A 24,446-nucleotide genomic window follows, 5' to 3' on the forward strand; every position below is an offset into this window, starting at 1 on the left:
AAGGAGATGATACCCAACACTTTATACTAAATCATATTTCATTTTTACATGGATATCTCATAAAATGTGCAAGATATTCACAAAAAATTGAAAAAAGTGACCATAGTAACCCCAGTCGATGGTGGTCATTTTCCTAATCTCTTAAAAATAGCTAAAGTTATCCCAGTCTTTAAAAGTGGAAACTTACACAGTTTACAGAATTACAGACCGATATCAATACTTACTGTTATTTCAAATATATTTGAATGTGCTTTGAAAGATGGGCTTACTAAATTTTTAATTAAATATAACTTGTTAAGTAATGCACAAGATGGGTTCGGAGCTGGCGGAAGTACTTTGTCTGCTTTATCACATGTTTACGTGGTTGCTCGTAAATGCACTTGATAATGATGGAACTGTGATAGGACTATTTCTTGACCTTTCAAAGGCATTTGATACTGTTGATCACGAAATATTGTTGCACAAATTATATCAGACTGGGTTTAGAGGAATTGTTAACAACTGGTTTACATCATACCTGGATGAACGAGCCCAGTTTGTTGAAATTACACATTGTAACAGTAGGAGGCATAATGAGACATACCACTCTCAGGTGAAAAACATAGACTTAGGTATTCGGCAGGGTAGTATTTTGGAGCCTATTCTTTTCTTGATCTGTGTGAACAATCTTCCTCACAATAATCAAGTAGAAACTGCAGTTCTGTATGCTGATGATTCAAACATAATTATCAATAATCCTAACCCTATGTCTATATAAATTGCAGCAAATGCAGTCCTATCTAGGTTAGAATCATGGTTCAGGAAAAACAAATTAACACTGAACCTAGAAAAAACCCAACACATGGAATTCAAGGCATCTACCTACCATGACAAAACTGCAAAGAAACACACAACCTTATATTAAATGCAAATACAATTGAAAATACATTGACCACACCATTTTTAGGTGTCCATATAGATGAAAAATTAAGATGGAATTGTCATATTTAAAAAAATAGGGAAATCTCTGAGTTCTGATTGCTTTGCCTTAAGGATTTTGTCTAATAGTTGTAGTGAAGAATATGTTAGAATAGCATATTTTGGGTATTTCCATTCAGTCAACTGTTATGCAATTGGTCTCTGGAGCTGCTACAAATAAAATCTTGATGTTATTTTTTGAATACAGAAACGAGCTATCAGAATTATATCGAGACGTAACAGGTTAGATCATTGCAGATCGTTATTTAGGAGACTAAGGATACTCCCAGTGCCAAGCAAATACATCATGCAATGTATTCTACACATGAAAAAAAAAAAAAAAAAATTGATCACTTCAGAAAGAATTTTGACAATCACAATTATCAGACGCAAACAAGAAATAATATTTTTATCAAGCACAAGAGTAAAACCATTGCCTTGAGACATGTAGACTCTATTGGAATCAGATTATATAATAAGCTTCCAAATAAGATTAAAGATATTAGTCCCTTCAGTTCAATTACCACAGCTTTAAAAAATCTCCTGTTGAGTATATGCTACTATGGTACAGAAGAAACATGATGAAGTGCTGGTAATGATGCTACTAATTATTACCTTGTAAACATTCTTAATATCTATATATATAAAATAACATGTCCTGACTGACTGACTGACTGACTGACTGACTGACTGACTGACTGACTGACTGACTGACTGACTGACTGACTGACTCATCGCTGAGTTTAAACTACTGGACATAAAGAAATGAAATTTTGGGGATACATTTATATTAGGGTGTAGATGCTCACTAAGGGAGAATTTTCAGATATTCCAGCACTAAAGGGGTGAAAAGGGGGGTGAATTTTTAAAATGAGGATGTCTATATCTCAAAAACTTAAAATTTTACAGACGTAAAAATTGGTACTTGGAATCTCCTTTAAAAATAAAGAAACACGTATATCTTTGTTTTAGGAAAATCTCATTAAGGGGCTGAAAAATGGGGGAAAAGGAGTTGAACACCTTTTATGTGGAGACTTGTATCTCAAAAACTGAACATGTTACAGACATGAAAATTGGTATTTAGAATCTCCTTTGAAAATAAAGAAACAAGTATTTTTGTGTTTTTGGATAATCTGATGAATAGGGGGAGAACAAGAGTGACAAACAGGATGAATTTTTAAAATGACTATGTCTGCAAATTATCTCGAACAGGTCATATATTACAGATTTGAAAACTGGTATTTGGAATTTCCTGTAAATGTAAAGAAACATTTTTTTTTTTTTAATCCTCTTAAGGGGAACTGAAAAGGGGGTGAATTTTTATAATTAGCATATCTGCAGTATATCTAAAAAACTTAACATGTTGCAGACGTGAAAATTGGTATTTGGTATCTCCTTTAAAAATAAGGAAACACGTATTCTTTTGTTTTTGGAAAGATCCTTAATGGAGGTGGGGGTGAAAAAACTGAAAAATTAGTCAGATTATTTGTACGAATATATATACCAAAAAATCTAAAGTTGTTACAAACGTGAAAACTGGTATTTGGAATCTCCTTAAAAACTAAAGAAACGCATTTTTGGGGGGTCAACTTGGTAGGGGGCAATGAAAACGGAGATGAATTCCTTTGACGAGGATACATATATCTCAAAAACTGAAGATGTTACAGTCGTGATAATTCATATTTGGAAGCTCTTTTAAAGAAACGGGTACTGTTTATTTTCGGAAAATTCACTTAAGTGAAGAGTTGAAAGGAAGTGAAAAAAATTGAATTCTTTTTCTGGAGAAACTTATATACAAAACTGAAGGTTACAGACGTGGAAATTGGTATTTTGAATCTCCTTGAAAAATAAAGAAACATGCATTTTCTGGGTGGGGTGAAACCAACTTAACGGGCGGGGGTGGAGTGAGAAAGGAATTGAATTCTCTTCACGAGGATACTTATATCTCAAAAACTGAAATTGTTACAGACATGAACATTTGTATTTGGAATCTTCTTTCAAAGTAAAGAAACACGTGTTCTTTTGCCTTCAGAAAATCCACTTAATGAGGGTGAATGAATTGAAAAATTAGTTGAATTCTTTGTATGAGGATATATCTTAAAAACTAAATATGTTAAAGACGTGAAAATCGGTATTTGGAATCTCCTTGAAAAATAAAGAAACACACACTTTTGGGGAGAGGGATTCAACTTCACAGGTACGAAGGGGAGTGGGTAAAAATTGAGTTGAATTACGTTTATCAGGATACTTATTTCTTAAAAAATCAAGATGTTACAGACGTGAAAACTAGTATTTGGAATCTCCTTTAAAAATAAAGAAACATGCGTTTGTTTTTAGGGAAATCAATGTACAGGGTGTGGGGTTGAAAATAAGTAAATAAGTTGAAATATGTTTATGAGGATACATTATGTTAAAAACTCAAGCTGTTAAAGATGTAAAACTTGGTATTTTGAATTTCCTTTCAAAATAAAGAAACACGTTTTGTTTTTGTTTTTTTGTTTTTTTTGGAAAGGCCACTTAAGGCGGGAGAGGGGTGGAAAGAAGAAGAAGAAGAAGAAGAATTTTTATGAATATATATTTTTCTCAAAAACTGAAGGTGTTACAGATGTACAGACATGAAAACTGGTATTTGGAATCCCCTTTAAAAATAATGAAACACGTATTTTTTTTTTTTTTTTTTTTTTTCCAAAAAATCCAGTTAAGGGGCTGATAGGAATTGGAAAAGCGGATGAATTATTAAAATGAGTACTGGTATAACTACATTATATAGAGACAAGAAATTTGGTATTTGGGAAGTCCTTTAAAAATACAGGAACATGTACCTTTTTGTTTTCGGAGAAGGCACAATGGGGGGTGAAAAATGAAAAATAATTATTTTTTTTGGAGGATAATTATATATCTTAAAAACTGAAGATGTTACAGACATGAAAATTGATATTTGGAATCTCCTTTAAAACTAAAGAAACATGTATTTTTGTTATAGGAAAATACACTTAAAGGAGGGTGGGGGTGGGGGAAGGACTGATCAAGGGGTTGAATTCTTTTTATGGGGATACTTATGTATATCTCAAAAACTGAAGATGTTACAGATGTGGGATTAGGTATTCAGAATCTCTTTTAAAAATAAAGAAACATATATTTATTTTTTCAACTTAAGAGAAGACTGTTTCTCACATGTACAGTTCTATGTTGCATGGTCGTCTTAGATATTTAGAGCACTTTAACAAGTACCAAAGATTTTTGGCAATGAGTATCCATATGAGGGAAACAAGTCATACTACCATAGAGCAGGATTTAACTATTTTAAAGAGATTTAAAAAGGGTAAGTTAATGAACAAGTACTAAAATATCTATATTTACATTGATCGCCTTAACAACCGAGATAGCAACTTGAATAATATCATCGAGTTATGTAGTCCCCTCTACGGACTGCTTCCACATTTTCTAAATAAATTTAAATTAAGAGAGATTTCTTCTCAAATCACAGATAAACCCTCTCTGACATCAATGCTGTCCACCAACAGGCCTCCTCCTGGTGACTACCATAGTTCCCTCCCTCCACATTCCTCCCTATCCTTCTTCAGCATACCCGCCTGCACACAGCAGATACAATACCAGATGCACAGCCTCGACCACGGCCAGATCAACACACTGCAGCACCTAGGCTGTCAGCAGCAAAGTATGGGCAACAAGTGGGTAAGCCTAATGCTAATTGACAGTCTTCCATCATATTCCCCCCCCACATATATTCGCCTAGAGCTTATAACAAATGTATTTCCCTTTTCCCCTTTTCTTCGTTTCAGACTATTCTCCTACCACAACCCGAAATTCTTTTGCACAAAACATAATATCCAGCCACAGGAAGAACTTTCTCTAGAAGTCCCCTCTTCGTCTTCAAGATGCACACAAATCAAGCCCAACTATCATCATTTTAAATAGCCACAATTACGGTCTTAATCAGCAGTAGCACTTTTATCCCAGGAAGAAACAAGTTTTAAGAATATAAATACAAGTGTACCTGAGTGCTTGCAAATATTAACTGCCATACTTGACCAACGTTATTTTAATGACTCGACACACGTTAATCCCACTCATGTACTTATTTTATCTAAACAAGTGTGATTTTGTGATAGCTCTTTTAAATTATAAGCCACTTTACGTATCATTTTAAGTTAGCCTTAAGTCATGTCTACCTCTTTAATTTTAACTTTAATCTAAAGGATAGCATGGCTGAAGATGCCTATAATATCATAGGTGAAACATGTCATGTTATTTTAGCATGTAACTTCTATTTTGATTTTTAACAAAGTGTATTGAAAAGGTGAACACAACAATTCTTTCATGAGCTTATACGTAGTTCAATATGGACCCCAATATGAATTTTATAACTTACTTTTTTAATTAAGTATCATGGACTAATATTTATTTATTTATTTATTTATTTATTTATTTATTTATTTATTTATTTATTTATTTATTTATTTAATTCTAAATAAAATAAACCTATTATTTTGATTCATAAAACAATAATCACCAAAGGGACCTGTAAGCAGTGTTACTGTAATCAATATTATGACTGCTATTATAAACTGCATAGCTGTAAGCTTGCATTCAGGAAATGGTGGGTTTGAAGAAGGTTTTCCATGTTTTCCCATGCTGAACAAATGCTGGGGCTGTACCTTTACTAAGGCCACAATCGCTACCCTCCCAGTCACAGTCTTTTCCCGTCCTTGCATCACCAAAAACCTTTGATGTGTTATTAGTGCAGCATTAAACCACTAGCAAAAAACAATCTGCTTTCAAATCAAAGATGTCCAAGTGACTTAATATTTTGTGTGTTACAGCCCAGTGGCTCAGGGACTCCCAGTCCCACATCAGGACAAATATTAACACCACAGTCTGCCAACAGTCCAGTTCAGGAATCCCCACAGCAGATAGAACCCAGTGAGAAGGAAACTACAGTGTACCATACAGAGAATGAGATAGTGGACAAACCTACCACTCCATCCAAAGAGGAGCTTGAGACGAATGAAAAGAACCTCACAGCTAGTGAGGGTGGTGGAGGCAAACTAGGGAAGCTGTTCTTCAGACTCAGGTGAGTGTTCAACAATAGAAGAACTTTCTAGTTAGTGATAGTGGTGTAGCTAAACTAGGGAAGGATGTTCTTCAGACTGAGGCAAGGGTTCAGTGCAGCAGAACCTTGCTGATAGTCAGGGACAAACTAGATCAGTTTCTCTTAAGACTCAGGGAAGTGTTCAGCATAACGGACAATGTAGGTTTTACAGGAAGTTAGTACAAAAAGAAAAGAAAATATGTAAACAAAATAAAACACTACTTGTGCTTTTTCATCTGTTAGTACTGTAATAATTATGTTCAGTTGACTTGTAGCTAATATTACATTAATAAAGAAAACACCAGGGAAAATAACAAAATTATAAGTGCCAATAACATAAATGATCATTAGTAGTCTAACAATATGATATTGCTGAGAATTACCTACATGGAATAAAAAATTATATGCTATAAAATATACATCATGAATTCATTGTTATAACACATTGCAACATTATACAACATAATTAAGAATGCTAAATATCATAAGAATCAGATGAAAGCATAACTTGAACATGAAAGGCATGACAGGAGAGATAAATAATAGAGACTGTCAAGAAGAGGTCAAACTAATACCAGTCTAACTCGTGGTCCATGAACAATTTCCTAGTCATATGCACCTCAAGCATTTATATGTTCTCAAAAATGTTCAGGATATTTTAGTATCATCTAACATTTCTGTAACCCTTCACCAACCATGACTTCAAATTATGCATAGGGTACCTCTCATAGGTATGTAGTTAGATGAGAGAGAGAGAGAGTGTGTGTGTAAATATATTTTCTCTCCCCACCATAAATTTCAGAGACTCACAAAGCTGAATCAAGAATTTTCAATTTGACTTGAATTTCAATTTTGTGAAACTAGTGGTGTTAAAAGGAGAGACTAAAGCTGTGGCAAGACATAAATGAATTGGTTGCAATTTCCACTTGCACTTGTACACGTCATAAGAAAAAAATATATTAAACTATATTGCAAAAATTGTACTTTATAACATGCCTACATTGATTTGCTATCACCTAACATTTTATATACAGTATATAAAGCCAGAAGGTGATTAACATTAAAGATTTCCCACTTCCAAATGAGCTAAAAACTTGAAATTTGACAAATGCAGGACAGCTAAGGGAGAATTACTGAAAGACAAGTGCAAGGATGTTGAAGGTTGCATGGTCCTAGGAAAAGTAGATGCTGCACCCAGGAAAATCAAGGAAACCTTTGGAGAAAGGAAAACTAGGTGTATGAATATTAAGAGCTCAGATGGAAAACCACTTCTAGGCAAAAAGACAAGACAGAAAGATGGCAGGAACATACCAACAGTTGTATTAAGGTAAGGACGTAGATGACTACTACTAAAACGTTTTCATTACTGCCCGGATGGAAGATGCTCGGAGAAGATGAGGGAGTTGGCGGCTGTGGCCTATACTAGGAACTGTCCCGGCATTCACCTTAGTGCAGGAGAATGGAAAACCATTCTCAGGACAGCCAACGGTTGGGGCCAGCTGTGAGGTCCAGCCCTGTCCCATGTCCCGAATGCAGAGGCGTAGAGCCACAGTAGAGCTGTGGCCACCCCTCCTCTGCTCGGTTGGCCGGTCGAAGTGCAGAGCTGTTGGACCACAGACCAATCATGGCCACTTACGGGCTGAGACCCACTCTGCATCTACCGACCCACGTAGATGATATGGTTCTGGAACAAGAAGACGCTGTTGATGCTGATGAAATGGGAGAGCCAATTTTGCGTTCAGAATTTGATAGTGCTTTGAGAGACCTAACTAGCAACAAGGCACCTGAAATTGATGACATACTCTCAGAATTACTGACTGCCTTAGGAGAAACCAGTATGGCAAGGTTACTCCATTTAGTGTGTAAGATGTATGATACAGGAGAAATGACATCTGATTTTTGGCAGAATGTTGTTATACCTATTTCCAAGAAAGCCAGTGCTGACAAATGTGAAAACTGCTGCACCATTAGTTTAGTATCTCATGCTTACAAAATTTTAACTCGTTTTATTTACAGAAGAATGGAAAGACAAGTTTTAACTGAATTGGGAGAAGATCAATTTGGTTTCAGAAGAAATATATGAACATGTGAAGCAATCCTGACTTTACATCTGATCTTAGAGGATCAAATTACGAGGTGAGTTGGTCATGCAGTTAGGGTCACACAGCTGTGAGCTTGCATCTGGGAGACGGTGGGTTCGAACCCCACTGTCAGCAGCCCTAAAAATGGTTTTCCATGGTTTCCCATTTTCACACCAGGCAAATGCTGGGGCTGTACCTTACTTAAGGCCATGGCTGCTTCCTTCCCCCTCATAGCCCTTTCCTATCCCATTGTCACCATAAGACCTACCTGTGTCGGTGCAACATAAAGAGGATCAAATTGCAAAGCCCATGTATATGGTGTTTGTAGATCTAGAAAAGGCATTTGGAATCTGAAGTATCGGGATCAGATACTGAGAACAAAGTACTATCTACAATCTGTATAAAAAGTCAGTCTGCAGTAATAAGAATCGAGGGTTTTTAAAAAGAAGCAGCAATCCAGAAAGGAGGGAGGCAAGGCTGCACTTTGTCTCCCCTCTTTTTTTCAACGTTCATATAGAACAGGCAATAAAGGAATCAAAGAGGAATTTGGAAAGGGAATCACAATCCAAGGAGAGGAAATCATAACCCTGAGATTTGCCGATCATATTGTTATTTTATCTGAGACTACAGAAGATCTCGAGAAGTTGCTGAATGGTATGGATGAAGTCTTGGGTAAGGAGTACAAGATGAAAATAAATAAGAGCAAACAAAAGTAATGGAGTGCAGTCGAATAAAGTCAGGTGATGCAGGAAATATTAGATTAGGAAATGAAATCCTAAAGGAAGTGTATTAATATGGTTATATGTGTAGTATAATAACTATAGGAGGACATAAAATGCAGACTAGCACAAGTGAGGAAGGCCTTTTTTAAGAAAAGAAATTTGCTCACTTTGAACATTTGATGTAGAAATAAGAAAGACAATTTTGAAGACTTGTGTCTGGAGGATGTCATTTTATGGAAGTGAAACATGAATGATAACTAACTCAGGAAAAAAAAGAACAAAAACTCTTGAAATGTGGTGTTACAGAAGAATGCTGGAGGCAAGATGGCTAGATCAAATCACGAATGATGAGATATTGAATCAAATTGGTGAGAGAACAATTTGACGAAATTTGACCAGAAGAAGGGACGGAATGATAGGACACATCTTAAGACACCCAGGACTTGTTCAGTTACTTTTTCAGGGAAGTGTAGGCAGTAAAAATGGCAGGGGAAGACCAAGATATGAAACTGACAAACAGATTAGAGCAGATGTAGGATGTAGTAGTTACATAGAAGTAAAAGGTTTAGCACAGGGTAGTGTGGCATGGAAGCTGCATTGAACCAGTCTGTGGACTGATGACTCAAAAAACAACAACAACAATGACAACAACAACAATAACAACATTCTTTTCTGCCCTCCTAATTTTTTGTATTCTTGTATTATTGCCATTCATTAGTCAGGTCTAATATCTCCTGAGTTATCCACTGATTCTTATTAGATCTTACCTTTCTTCCTAACTTTTCTTCGCCGAGCTCGATAGCTGCAGTCACTAAAGTGTGGCCAGTATCCAGTATTTGGGAGATAATGGGTTCAAGTCCCACTGTCGGCAACCCTGAAGATGGTTTTCCCTGGTTTCTCATTTTCACACCAGGCAAATGCTGGGGCTCTACCTTAATTAAGGCCACGGCCACTTCCTTCCCACTCCTAGCCCTTTCCTGTCTCATCATCTCCATAACATCTATCTGTGTCGAAGCAACGTAAGCAACTTGTAAAAAAAAAAAAAAACTATTTTTCAACAGCCTTACTGAACTCATTCTTCATGACTGTCCAGTCTTCATCTATTGTGTTTCATTCATCCTTTCCATTTAGTCCTTAGCTGCCTCTGTGGATCAGCGGTAGAGTGTCAGCCTCCGGATCCCAAGATAGCGGGTTCAAACCCGGCAGAGGTAGTGGGATTTTTGAAGGGCGGAAAAAAGTCCATTCGACACTCCATGTCATACGATATTGGCATGTAAAAGATCTCTGGTGACACATTTGGTGTTTACCTGACAAAATTCATTAAATCTCAGCCATAGACGCCCAAGAGAGTTTCGGTTTACTCGGTCTGCCATCTAGTGGGGGCCTAGAGTAAAACGGAACGTCGAAATTGACGAGCAGACAGCCAGATGGCGTCAAATTTAAATGTCTGCACACGGTAGCTGAGGCCATACGATTATTATTATTATTATTATTATTATTATTATTATTATTATTATTATTATTATTATTATTATTATTATTATTATTATTATTATTATTATTATTATTATTATTATTATTATTGTTTTATTTAGTCCTTGTACAATATGTTCCTTGAAACAATCCCTCACATTCTTTTCTTTCATCTTATCTAGATCCCATCTTCTTACATTCCTTCCTTTCTTCAACTTCAGATGACATTTCATGATCATCACATTGTGGTCAGGGTCCACGTCTGCTCCTGGGAAAGTCTTTCAATCGGACACCTGGTTTCTGAATCTCTGTCTAATCATAATGAAGTCTATTTGATATCTTTGTGTGTCTCCAGGTCTTGTCCATGTGTATAGACTTTGTTTCTGGTGCTTGAACTATTAACAAGGACAAAATTATAATCAGTGCAGAATTCCTTCGTCCCTGTTCAAATTCTCCTATGGCATTACCTGTCACATATTTAATGTTCAAAAATTGTAATAATATTCCTGAACGTATCAAACTAACTAAAAGTCTGATTACATTTAAGGGCAAAACAAAATATTTTTGGGATAAAACTACCTAACAGATAAATAATGTTTACGAACTAGTATAGCCTACAAATGTTACTACATTACTATTAGTATGTTATTTCATGTTTAGTTTTTATTCTGTAATATAATTGTGAAATGTATTGTCAATTTATTTATTAATCAGGATCTCAATGAGCTAGAAGCTCACACTGAGGGGCAGAACAAATTATTTTGTAACATCATCATCATCCCTGCATAACTGAGTATGAAGACCACAGATTAAGTGAAATAGTCTGATGGCCAGCTATATCAGCAAACCACCAAATATTTCTACGAAGCAGTACCATTCACTACAATGGAGTATGTAAGATCCAATCGAGTCTGTTTTTATTTGATCCTTTTTTCTGCCTGTGTTAAATATATCCCTTCATGTAGTTCCTTTGTTTTTGTAGAACTGTATCACCACCACCAATGACTACAATAACAACAACATAATCACACAGTAGAGTGTTTTCTTTTGTTTTAATTCCTTTCATGAGTGAGATAATTTTTTCCAATTATTATACACCAGTCATCTATATAAATAAAATCGTAACGACCGTGTGTGTGTACATTGATTATTTTGGCGAAATTTCCGTACAGTTATCCGTTTCAGGTGTAATAATGACCATCTGCATCATTTTTAGCTTTGGTGTCTGTCTGTGTGTCCTTCTATAACTTGAAAACTACTGGATATATTTCCACCAAACTTCATATTTAGAATCCACCTGTCCTTGGGTAGGTTTTAGTGCAAATATCGTTTCTAAATCCCTGAAATGAGTGGGGATTTTACGAAACCGAAACCGTGATTTTGCACTCCCTCAAAGTATACACAACCGAACTTAATGGAAATCTACCTGCCTTAATGAAAATTAATTACTAAACCTTTTTTTCTCATGTGCATCATTTCGATAACAGGATTTAATAAGGGAGATATCATTAACAGACCGTTTTTCGGTACAAATCCCAGCGGACTTAACGCAAGAGCGGGTGCGTGTAAAGCGTATTTCTTACAACTTGAAAACTACTGAAGATATTTGAACCAAACTTTATATATAGCATCCATCTGTCCAAGGGTAGGTTTCCTTGGTGTCTGTTAGTTAGTTAGTTAGTTAGTTAGTTTGTTTGTTTTTTTATTTGTCTGTTGGTCTGTTTGTCTTTCTATAACTTGAAAACTACTGGATATATTTCCACCAAACTTCATATTTAGAATCCACCTGTCCTTGGGTAGGTTTTAGGGCAAATATTGTTTCTAAATTCCTGAACTAGTTGGGGGTTTATACGAAACTGAAACCGTGATTTTGCACTCCCTTAAAATATACACAACCAAACTTAATGGAAATCTACCTGCCTTAATGGAAATTAATTTCTAAACCTTTTTTTCTCGTGTGCTTCATTTCGATACCAGTATTAATAACGGAGATATCATTAACGGACCGGTTTTCGGTACAAGTCCCACCGGACTTAACGCAAGAGCGGGTGTGCGTAAAGTGTATTTCTTACAACTTGAAAACTACTGAGATATTTGAAAGAAACTTTATATTTAGCATCCACCACTCCAAGGGTAGGTTTTAAGGTTTATACCATTTCAAATTCCCAGAATGGACTGGGGTTTTATAGGGGACCGAAATGGTGATTTTTACTCTCCCACAATATATAAAGTACAAGACCAACCTGACTGGAAATCGATCAAACTGTTTGGAAATCCAATTCGAATTTCTTTTCCTCATATGCATTTTTCAACTGGAGGATTAATAAAGGAGATAACATTTAAGTTCGGTTTTAAGGCTAAGTCTAGCAGACATAGCCCAAAAGGAGTTATACGTGGAGCAGATTCCTTATCTATCTAGATAAATCATATCGTAACGACCGTGTGTCTGTGCATTGACTATTTTGGCAAAATATTCGTACAGCTTTCCGTTTAAGGGGTAATAATGACCCCCTGCATATGTTTTAGCTATAGTTTCCTGGAAGTCCTAAATTTTACACCCCCCCCCTCCCTCCCTTGCCCAAAATCAAGATTGCCTCACAATCTGCCACACGAGCTGAATAAATGAAATTAAGTGAATTTATACGTTTTAGCCAGTAACCTATGGAAAACTTCCAAGATCCTTAAATATTTCACTTTTTATGCCGAATAATATCGAAATATAGGCAATTTAATGACGGTGCAGACCTTCGTTTCAAGGTATTTCGCGGCTAAACGGTAAGTCCAATCGCAAAACGGATGGCACAATCTCCGTTTAATTTCGAGTGATCTACAACTTTGGTCCTGTGATATTTTGTCGTCTCTCTCTCTCTCTCTCTCTCTCTCTCTCTCCCCCCCCCCCCCCCCCTATAGGGTAGATTTGGCTATATATTTCGATGGTTCGTAAATTTTGTGCTTTTTACACGTGTATTACTTAGTTTGACACACTTATAGGAAAGGTAGAGTCATCGAATTTGGCACACACATTGACACGACTAATGGCTATATGCAAACCCAATTTCATGATTCTAGCTTTCACATAAGTATGTGAAAAATAATGTAAAATGATGAAAATGTACCCAAATTTCACCCCATTCAAATATCGTACCTCAATCAAACCCATAAATATGTGAGATACGAGAAAATGTTTTAACACCAAACATGTAGAGCGATAAAAGGGACGTCTGAGGGTGCAAACCGTTTGTTGGTATGATGTACCGTTTAGGAGCAGTAAATCTCGAAATGAAGGTTTGCACTTTCAAACGTGCCCATGCTTATCTGTCATCTATATAAATATAATCGCAATGACCGTCTGTCTATACATTGGCTATTTTGGTGGAACTTCTGTACAGTTATCCGTTTAAGTTGTAATAATGACCATCTGCATATTTCTTAACTTTGGTGTCTGTTTGTCGAGTTGATTGATTGAGTTTTTTATAACTTGAAAACTACTGAATATATTTCTACCAAACTTGATATTTAGAATCCACCTGTCCTTGTGTAGGTTTTAGGGCCAATATTACTTCTGAATATCTAAATTTACTGGAGAATTATCCGAAACCGGAACCATGATTTTGTACTTCCTCAAAATATGCACATTCGAAATTAATCGAAATCTACAATCCTTAATGGAAATCCATTTCTAAAACTTTTGTTCTCATGTGAATTTTTCGACAGGAGGATTAATAAGTGAGATATCATGAACGGTTGGTTTTGCAGTTTAAGTCCAGCGGACGTAGCCAAAATGTGTTGTACGTGGAGCAGATTCCTTATCTATCTATATAAATAAAATCGTAACGACTGTGTGTGCTGTACATTGACTATTTTGGTGAAGTTTTCGTACAGATAACCGTTTGGGGGGTAATAATGATCGTCTGCATATTTTTTTTTTAATTTCCTAAAAGTCATAATTTTTACCCCCTCACCCAAAATCCAGATTGCAGAATAATCTGCCAGACAAGCAAGAAAATTGAAATTTGGCAAAATTATACGTTTCAGCCTGTAACGAATGAAAAACTTCACAGATCTTTAATTTTTTCATATTTTATCCCCGAAGAATATCGACATATGGAAGCAATTTTAATGATGGTGCAGACCTTCGTTTCGGGGTATTTCGTGGGATAAACGGGAAGTCCTATCATATAACAGATGGCACAATCTTCGTTGAATTAGGAGTGATCTTCAACCTTGGTCTTATGACTTTTTGTAGTATCTGTATCGCTTGTACGTTAGATTCGTCTCTATTTCTCGATTTTAAGTAAATTTGGACTCCTTACCTATATAATTCATACTTTCAATCACTTACAGTAAATATAGTATGATCAAACTCTACACGAACATTGGCCCACCCAGTAGCCATATGTGAGCCAAATGATATGTCACATAATTATCCGAAAAGTAATGCAATGTAAGATAATCTTACACAAATTTCAACCTATTCAATGTTTCTGACTCAATCTGACCCATGAATAGATGAGATGCGAGAAAATATCATAGGACCAGCCATTTAGATCACTAAATACTGTGCCTTACGGTACAATCCTTTGTCAATATAACGTACCATTTAGCACCAATTAATCTGTAAATGAAGCTCTGCAATATTGTAAACATGCATATACTTTCGTATGTCCATCTATATATATTCATTGATGTTGATTTGTAGCGATCGTGAAAGGGTGTGTCTGCTATTGTAATCAGTACTCCCTACACCGACTTTGACTGCTGGCAGTAGGAATGGGGTCCTTCCCCAACTCCTGTGTAAGTGGCATTAGTAAGGAAGGCTTACCATTTTAATGAATAATTCACTTCTCGATTTGTCTTGCAGAAGGCAAGGGATCATGCAGTTTTGTTCGAAAGTCCCCTACCCTATTGTGTTTGGCTCTAGGCCAGGGTGCCCGCCATTATAAACAAATGTTCCAATCTAAAATTTGACTAGCATTAGGCATAGTGGCCTGCTATTTTCATGGAAACTCACTAATTCTGTGTGACTGGCAGTAAGCTGGCTGGCAGCAGTAAAAAGGGCCTGTCATTATAATGATAACTGCACAACTCAATTTTGACTGGTGGTAGGGAAGTTGCCTGCTATTATAATAAAAACTCCTCAACTGTAATCTGTCTGAAAGTAGGAAATGGGTCTACCATTGTAACTAAAACTTCCCAAATCGATTGTGACCACGCAGTAGGCAATGGGGCCTGCAATTATAATGTAAACTTGCCAACTCGATTGTGAATGTCAGTAGGCAAGTGAGCCGGCCGTTATCATCACAACTCCGCAACCCTCACTTTACATTGGAAACAACGTATGGGGACCTCCCCATGCTATTTCTCGGATAAGGCTAAGAGACATGCAATTTTAAAACAATCTCATTTTCTGCACGCACAGTATTTACGTCGATATCCGTATACAATGTAGAATACCGTAGCGAAGCACGGGTACATTTGCTAGTTAATTAATACAATTATTTTAGTTAACATAATGAAATATAAGAAGTAAATTATTTAAATCATTAAGAACAAAAGATCCCTCTGGTTATAACAGGGGCTATAACAGGAGACTAAAAAGAACAATGGTCGAAGCACTTGTTCTGTCTTATTTGTATTACTGTGATGTTGTGAACAAGGATGCAGGTGTGATCCTACTAAATCAAGTACAACAAGGACAGTACTTATGTGTACACTACATAAGCAATCTAAGGAACTTCGACCATGTATTGCCATTATTTACACACTTATCTTGGCCACGTCTGAGCATGCGACGTACTTACCACTCCCTAAGCATCCGTCATAAAATATTAGGTTTTTCACAACCCACCTACCTAAGAAATTCCATCAATTACCTCTTCTCTCACCATAATAGTGAGCATGAAACACCATCCTTCTTGCATTGCTGACCCACGCAATTACCATGTTCACCAACTACTTCACAATTTTTGCATCTTGCAAATGGAACAAAGTTCCTGATAATATCAGGGCTATAAAAAGTGAAAATGCATTCAAAGCAGCTGTTTGGGATGTCTTGTGTAACTGAATGACTAATTATTAATTGTACTAATCAATTTCTTTTTTTTTATATCCTCCTAATGTAACTTGCTGACTCTTGTTAAATCAATTATTTCTATTTTACACTCACATATATATATTTGTATAATGATTAAATCCATACTTAGTCAAAACTCAAATAGCTTTATTTATTTTTTGTAACTTTTTAATTTAGGTACAAATAATTTGGTTATTAATTACTTACTAAATAATTACATATATTACTATTTTACTACTTTGTCATACATAATCGTTTTAAATTATTTAGTAGGTAAGACACAATATTCATTTCTGTTTATAGTCTATATAAATGTTATTTTAATAATTTCAGTCAGTATGTAGGTTTAATGTAGGGATGTACATATACAAGGGTCGAGTCATAAGTCATCGCAACTTCTTTTTTTATTTTTTTTTTTTATTTTTATTTTTGCAAATAGGTGACAACATGGAAAAATCTAAGATATGCATTTGGAAACATAGGGCATGTACTTATGTCTAGTGCCTGAAGACAAATTCTGACTTCACGAGATTCTCGTAGGAAAGTGACAGAACACAGGCCATTGGTAAACATTGTTGTATTATGGTATAGACAGCAAATGCACAAGACTGCATACAAAGGACAAGTCTCCACTGGTTACAGACCTTTGAAATAATCACCCAAGGCTTCAACTGTGTGTTGCCAGCAGTGGGGCAGGAGCTGAATACCATTTGCTGCATGTGTTGCACCCGTCATGCCGGGCTCAGCTCGGCTGGTGAGCGAAGATCTCCAGGGTGCAGATCGTTCGCTTATCGGCTGTGCGAAAATTTTAAAGTGCAGGGATAGATAATGAACTAGTGGCAAATGAGAGAAAGCTAAATAGGTTTTAGACATTTATTACAACTACTGCTCTTCATAAATTATACAATAATTAACAAAATCTAGGTATTCTGTTTATATGATTGTCTTCTTTTATGTTGTAGTCACATAGATACTTCATCGGTAAACGAAACAGGAAATGCCTGTATCTGCAAATATAATATTCATATTTTTAGTGGAAAATTAATTAAATAATTAGTAATAATTAATTTGAGATGATCTCTCTCTTTGATAATTTAATAATTTGAAAATAAACTTCCTTCCTTCATGGATTTGATTTTAAACAAATTTGAAAATGATCATTTTCATTTCTCTTTGAAAATTAAATAAAAATTTTTCTCTTATAAAATTATAGTTAAGCCGTCTTCTTTGACCTTTAAATTAATTAATAAACTCAACTTTATAATTATTTAGCAGTTGCTTTTCACATAATAGCTCGGAACTTGACCTCATGTCAATTTACATTTATCCGTTACTCGAAACAATTAATTAAATTATTCTTACAATTTTCGACTTTGTGAGTTCAATCCACTGACATGGCCTATACTTATTCATGTGTATTCGTTAAATAAGATCCTATTCCTCCTTAAAAACGAATAAAATTTACTAAAGGTTTGAATTCATTCAAATGGTGAACCACTAAAGTTGGCGTAAATTAGGCCGAGAATTCCACAAAATAATGAAGAGCATCATCACAAATATGGATTATAAACTTACATTAAGCAAAACACAGTCAAATCATACATACTACACTCACACAAGGATACACGGAAATATTATATACATATTTACACGAACGCTAGCCCTTGATTATTAAATTTTATGTTTAGACAAAGTTAGGAAAATTATTCTCACGATGACACTATCGTGGTGACCTCCTCTCATCAACTGGGAAATGTGACAGAGCAAGGATTATCACTTAATTATAGAACACAGTTATACGACAACGTTTAGAGAAAATTTACGAACACAAAATCATCCAAAAAATCATCGATAAATCGCTTACACATAGGCCAGAACAAACATTCCGCGCACGCGGTTCATGTGCTACGACATTTATTTTTACTTCTCCACTATAATTGTGATTCTCGATCAATCTGCACTCATAACGAAGACATTACATCAAGTAACATATTTATTCCATCATTGACTCATTAATGGATGCACAGCTCGACTGCTGGATTCAATAATATCCATCAATCAATCAACTAATCATCACAGCACAGCAAATATATAACAAATTGTATCGGTCAGATACTGCCATTTCCCAGGCCTAAATTACAATAATGAGCGCACATCAACCATTTTCAATAATAACTAATATTATGCTCATGACCTTAGGTGTTCTTTTACGCGATAATTTAGTTAAATTATTTTTAATATTATTATTATTATTATTACTGGCCGCGCAAGATCATACGTGCGGAAGCTACTACACAATGATATTTCAGATGACTCTATTGCACACAAAACTCAACCATATGTCGCATAATTGAAGAATGAACTCTGACATGATAGTATCCACGGAATTTCTGTCCCATTTGATCTCATTAAAAGTCAAAAATATTCAAATAGTCCAAGTTTAACGTTGGGGTCAATTTACACTTATTTCTCCTGCCACAACGAACTCGGGACAGTTGAAACACTTCTCGAAGACATCCACTCAAAGCAAACTAATAGGTTCAAATACTCACTCATTCTCAATCTACCATCACCAAGAAAGAAGAGATGGGAAAATTCTAACTAATAGAAAATGTCTAAATAAATAAGTAGAGGCTATGTCATTACAATTACTTTACAAAAGGAAAGAAAGAATAACAAAGTTTAAATATTACTTGGTGGTGACTGTCGGTTGTAGAACTCGGGCTGATGACCTAGTGCATTATCACCTTACGCACCATCGATCCTCGTCACGCCCGTCTGGACTGCCTTACATTTTACTCGTGCATTGGAGACATGCTGGCGCGCTGGAAATCACACCGTTCACGAAGAAAGAAGACTGACATCCTGACTCGAACTCGAACCGGTGACCTCTTCTGTGGAAATCTTGTGAGGCTGAAACTAAAAATCACGTCTAAGACAAGGTCCAAAACTCACACCGATGTCTGATAAGATGACAAGAAAACTTAACTTTTAAATTCTGCTGAATTATAGGTGGAATCCGCAAACATCTGAACTGCAGTTGTAACCAGTTGTAGGCTCTGACTGACGAAGTTCCCTGGCAAGCGAAGTGCGTCTTCTTCTGCCCGTAGTCGAAGCTAGAGTAATTCTTCTCAGTAAGCGAAATACGTCTTCTTCCGTCCGCTGTTGAAGCTAGAGTAATCCTCCACAAGACGTGTTCAGAGGTAGAAATTTTTGTGTAAATTTTCCCTAGGAAAATCCATTATTCACTGTCTTAAGACAGGGGTGCGTCTTTTCCTCATAAGCGATTGGTTAATTTATTAACTTAGCACCAAATTAATCGCTTGATTGGCTGCCATAGTCAGACGTCATGCACCTTCACAATTATCGATCGAGCACTTGACACACATTCAGCCTGGTCACGTGTCATTCACGGCTGATTCCAAGGTTATTTGGCTAGCTGTCTCTGCGTTCTCCCCTCGCCTGGCCTTGAGTGGAATTCCCAGCCACCTGGCATATCTCGCTCAGTCAACTCGACGTGATAAAACTCCCTTCCTTGTTCATAAAATAATATTTTAACACACAGTAGAAATAAATGCTTTCCAATAAATGATTTTGCCAATTTTGAAGGGGACAGTGTATCACAAATGTGTGACACCTCTCTCCAAAATGCTGTTACGATGTCACCTTTGTTAGCAAACCGTTGTCCACGTAATGGCTTCTTGACTTTGGGGATTAGATCATAGTCACATGGGCTCAGATTAGGCAAATAAGGCAGGTGTGGAAGAAACTCCCATCCCCATCGTTGTAAGCGACAATCGTTGCTCCTGCTTGTTGACTTCCATTTTGTGACGCTCTCATGCACACACTGAAATTGGGGGCATGCTTAGACCCACACTGTTGTTTACATACACCATCTAGTGGCATCATATGCACGTACATAACGTACATTTCCAAATGCATATCTTAGATTTTCCTTGATGTCTCCTGTTCGTGAGAAAAAAAATTAGTTGCCATGATTTATGACTCGACCTATGTGTAATCAAGAACAACTTTGTAAACAGTGCATTAAACTGCTTAGATGTAAGAGAAGGCCACCTGGCCTTAATCTTGCCAGGATCAATCGATCCGATCCGATCGATCAATCAATCAATCAATCAATCAATCAATCAATCAATCAATCAATCAGGAGTAACAAGTTAGGAAAGGCAAATTCCTATGGATACAGTCTGTATTGTCGTGTAAGTACCAGTACCACCCACGTTAGGAAAAATTACAATTTTACAGCAGAAGGAAAGAAACATATACAATTGTAAAAATTATCTAGAAGTCTTATCATGACATACTAATTTGTAACTAATGAAAGAAACATAATTTCTGTACATATTTTTTCATGTTAATTACATGATGACTGCATGCTGTTTTCTGTTAGCTACATGGTGTTGTTTGTTAACTGATGGTATGCTAAGGGGCAAGGCTGGTCCACTACAAAAGGTTTGACCCAGTAGAACCATCACATTATGTTTGCTGACCATTCAAAATCAAACAGAGTCTAAACCACTACATGCAGGCTGCTAATTTAAACATGTCTTTTACTGTAATGACTGGAGCCTCCGTGGCTCAGATGGCAGCACGTTTGCCTCTCACCGCTGGATACCGTGGTTCAAATTCCGGTCACTGCATATGAGTTTTGTGCTGGACAAAGCAGAGGCGGGACAGGTTTTTCTCTGGGTACTCCGGTTTTCCCTGTCATCTTTCATTCCAGCAACACACTCCATTATCATTTCATAACATTTATCAGTCATTAATAAAAATCACCTTGGGAGTGGTGACCCCATTATAATAATAGTCTATATATGGTTCATTCATTACATCCCTGACCCAGTCAAAGACTGGAAAACAGATTGTAGGTTTTCATTCATTTTCCTGTAATGATTATTTTACCAAATGGTCTAGTTACTAGGTAAACCATCATAATATCCAATATTTCTCATCAATGAACCACTTAAATATTACTGATTCTTTTGTATCTAGGTACAAGAGAGAGAAGAGTGCTCTAGTGGTAACAGTGGTGAAGTGCCAGGATCTTCCAGCCAAAGACCCCAACCTGGGCAGCAGTGATCCCTATGTAAAGCTACAGCTGCTACCAGACAAGCAGCACAAGGTGAAGACCAGAGTCCTGCGCAAGACACGTAACCCTGTGTATGATGAGGACTTCACCTTCTATGGCATAACTGTTGGACAACTTGAAGTAAGTTCAGACTTGAAACATAATTCTTTAGAACATTTTAAATTCTGTATTTTCCATTCTTTTTAAAATTGCATTTCCATGCACTCAGTTACTTATATGGTAATGGGTACAAATGTATTCCACTTTCTTCAAAACTGACACACCTTTAGTCTTCATACCATTACCATCAACAATACTGGATAACAAATGTTTAATTTCTCTCTCTCTTAAATGGAATAAAATACACAATTCTTCTGCTAATTTTCCAACCAGTTACAAGTTTGTTTAACAGATCTTTTCTACTGAGCACAAATTATTTGTGATACACGTTTTTGTAGTAATGAATTAACTTTATATTAGAAAAAGTGAAAAACTTTATTAAATATTATATAAACTGACTTAAAGTGGTTTGTTAAATGACTTTTTTGGTATAAGATACTTAGCTTGAGAAATCTCTCTCTTGAGAATCTAGGAGTTACTAGCAAACATTCTTGGGCTTCATTTTCCTTGATAACAGTTTTCTATGGTAAATATTTCCTGAGTGAAGTGTTTTCCATTTTCATTTTTCACATTGCCAACATTGGTGGAGAGAAAGTCCAAATCTGAGTCAAAGAAATTAGTTTTAAAAAATAACATTTTCATTATCTGTAGCTCTCAATTAGGTCACTAACCAGCTGTCTGCCTTATGGCTTCACAGGAAGTTATCTACATCAACTTCATGCAGCTGCCTCATTTGATTGTATAGCAATAATTTTACTCTGTACTTGTAACAAAAACAGAATACACTGTCGTAAATTTCAGATTAACTGTATAAATAAACTGTAATTTCAACTGTCTGTCTGTCTGTCTGTCTGTCTGTCTGTCTGTCTGTCTGTCTGTCTGTCTGTCTGTCTGTCTGTCTGTCTGTCTGTCTGTCTGTCTGTCTGTCTGTCTGTCTGTCTGTCTAATTTCTTTTTAGGTTTTTCAGTAATTTATACTTTACAGACTTCTTCCTCTCCCGTGACCCTTATCCAGGGAGCTCCTGGGTCGGACAGTGGATCATATTGACCTCCATCCACTTTTCACACCTCTCTGGAGACACAAGAGATGCACTTTGCTTCTGCAGTTCTCCTTAGCTCTTTTTTGTGATCCGTTTTGAAGCTGCTTTTTTTTTTTTTTTTTTTTGCTACTTGCTTTACGTCGCACCGACACAGATAGGTCTTATGGCGACGATGGGACAGGAGAGGACCAGGAGTGGGAAGGAAGCGGCCATGGCCTTAATTAAGGTACAGCCCCAGCATTTGCCTGGTGTGAAAATGGGAAACCACAGAAAACCATTTTCAGGGCTGCCGACAGTGGGGTTCGAACCTACTATCTCCCGAAAACTGGACACTGGCCGCACTTAAGCGACTGCAGCTATCAAGCTCGGTTGAAGCTTCATATAGGGTATTATAATGATGAGCTCCCCACACCCAAAGGCATTTTACAACTAACTGCCAGGTTTCGATGAAACCGCCCGTACCCTGGAGAACCGATGCTGCCACCTGGATTTCAGTGGTATTTCTTCCACAGGAAAAGCAGCACCTAAGTAAAAGGGCTCCTTTGCTCAAAGCCATTGGCTCCTTTAGGGATGAGGGTTATTTGTCGCCACCCAACACTCAGCATTGAATCGCTGGCGATTCAGTCTACTCAGACTAGCTTACTGGGGATAAATGACAGATCTAGTCATGCCTGTTAAATAATCATGCAAAGGCTACTGAAGATACGTTCATGATGCATAGTATTCAGACTAAGAAAAACTATGACTGAAGTACAAGATCCAGCAGTTTCCTTCAAAATTTGAATCCAAACATGTAATATTCTGATAGAATGTTAGACAAATGAAGAATTGTTAAGAAATCAGAGCTGTAAAATCTATGCCACTCATGCAATCATTTACACAAACTTTAACCCCACTCCTCTGAAAATTTCACATCTCTTTTTTTTTTTCCCCCAATTGAAACAAAACAATTTACGGAGGCTGTGTCAAAAAAATTTCACCAGAGCGTGAGAAAAAATGTATTTGTAAAACAATCACAACTTTTCAAAATACTCTCCATCGGCACATATACAATTTTCCATTCTCTGAAACCACTTAGAAAATGTCTCAGTCCAAGCTTCTTTCGGGATGTCACTTAGTACACTCTCGTACTCAGCAACGGCCTCTTCATCTGACAAAAACCAATTTTTTTCCTTGGTCTTAGGGAACAGAAAGAAGTCACATGGGACCAGGTCAGATAAATAGGGGGATGAGGTAACACTCGCACTTTTCCTTTCCAAAAAGTCCATTGTTCTGGCAGCCCTGTACTCAGATGCATTGTCATGATGCAGCAGAAGGTACCCACTCTTGGACTTGGGGTGCTGTGACCTCCGTGTGGCAAGGACTTTGGGAAGACAATCATTCACGTACCATTCATCATTGACTGTACGACATGTGCCCAAGGTCACAGAGGTGAGATGCCCCATTTTTTGTAAAAAAAAAAAAAAAAAAAAAAAAAAAAAAAAAAAAAAGTTGCCACCATCTTCTTTCCAGAGCCGACTTCGTCAAACTTTTGTGGGTGGTTATTCCCCTGGAAAGCACTACACAGAAGACAGTCTCTTCATTTCAGAGTCTTAATGGTAGACCCATGTTTCATCACCCGTGATGCTGTTGTAGGTGTCTTGGGACTGCCCTCCATTGAATTTTTTTAGCATGAAACAACACCAGTCCACTCTCGCCTCCTTTTGGCTTTCTGTCAGAGAATGTGGCACCCAATGGGCACATCTCTTGCTAAGGCCTTAATAATTGTGAATGATGGTC

The 24,446-nt window shown here is 36.6% G+C and overlaps 1 protein-coding gene across 2 annotated transcripts in view; it reads left to right on the forward strand.

The window, feature by feature from the left end:
* Syt4 (Synaptotagmin 4) overlaps positions 1-24,446 on the forward strand; it is a 413,267-nt gene that overhangs the window by 339,279 nt on the left and 49,542 nt on the right. For both annotated transcript variants that reach the window (XM_067137157.2, XM_067137158.2), the window contains exons 3-4: positions 5,802-6,052; positions 21,433-21,649. In XM_067137157.2, the coding sequence (XP_066993258.1) occupies positions 5,802-6,052; positions 21,433-21,649 (468 nt within the window). The remainder of the gene's footprint in view (positions 1-5,801; positions 6,053-21,432; positions 21,650-24,446) is intronic.

The sequence above is a fragment of the Anabrus simplex genome, chromosome 1 (genome assembly GCF_040414725.1).
Source record: "Anabrus simplex isolate iqAnaSimp1 chromosome 1, ASM4041472v1, whole genome shotgun sequence".
NCBI classification, from domain to species: Eukaryota; Metazoa; Arthropoda; class Insecta; order Orthoptera; family Tettigoniidae; genus Anabrus; species Anabrus simplex.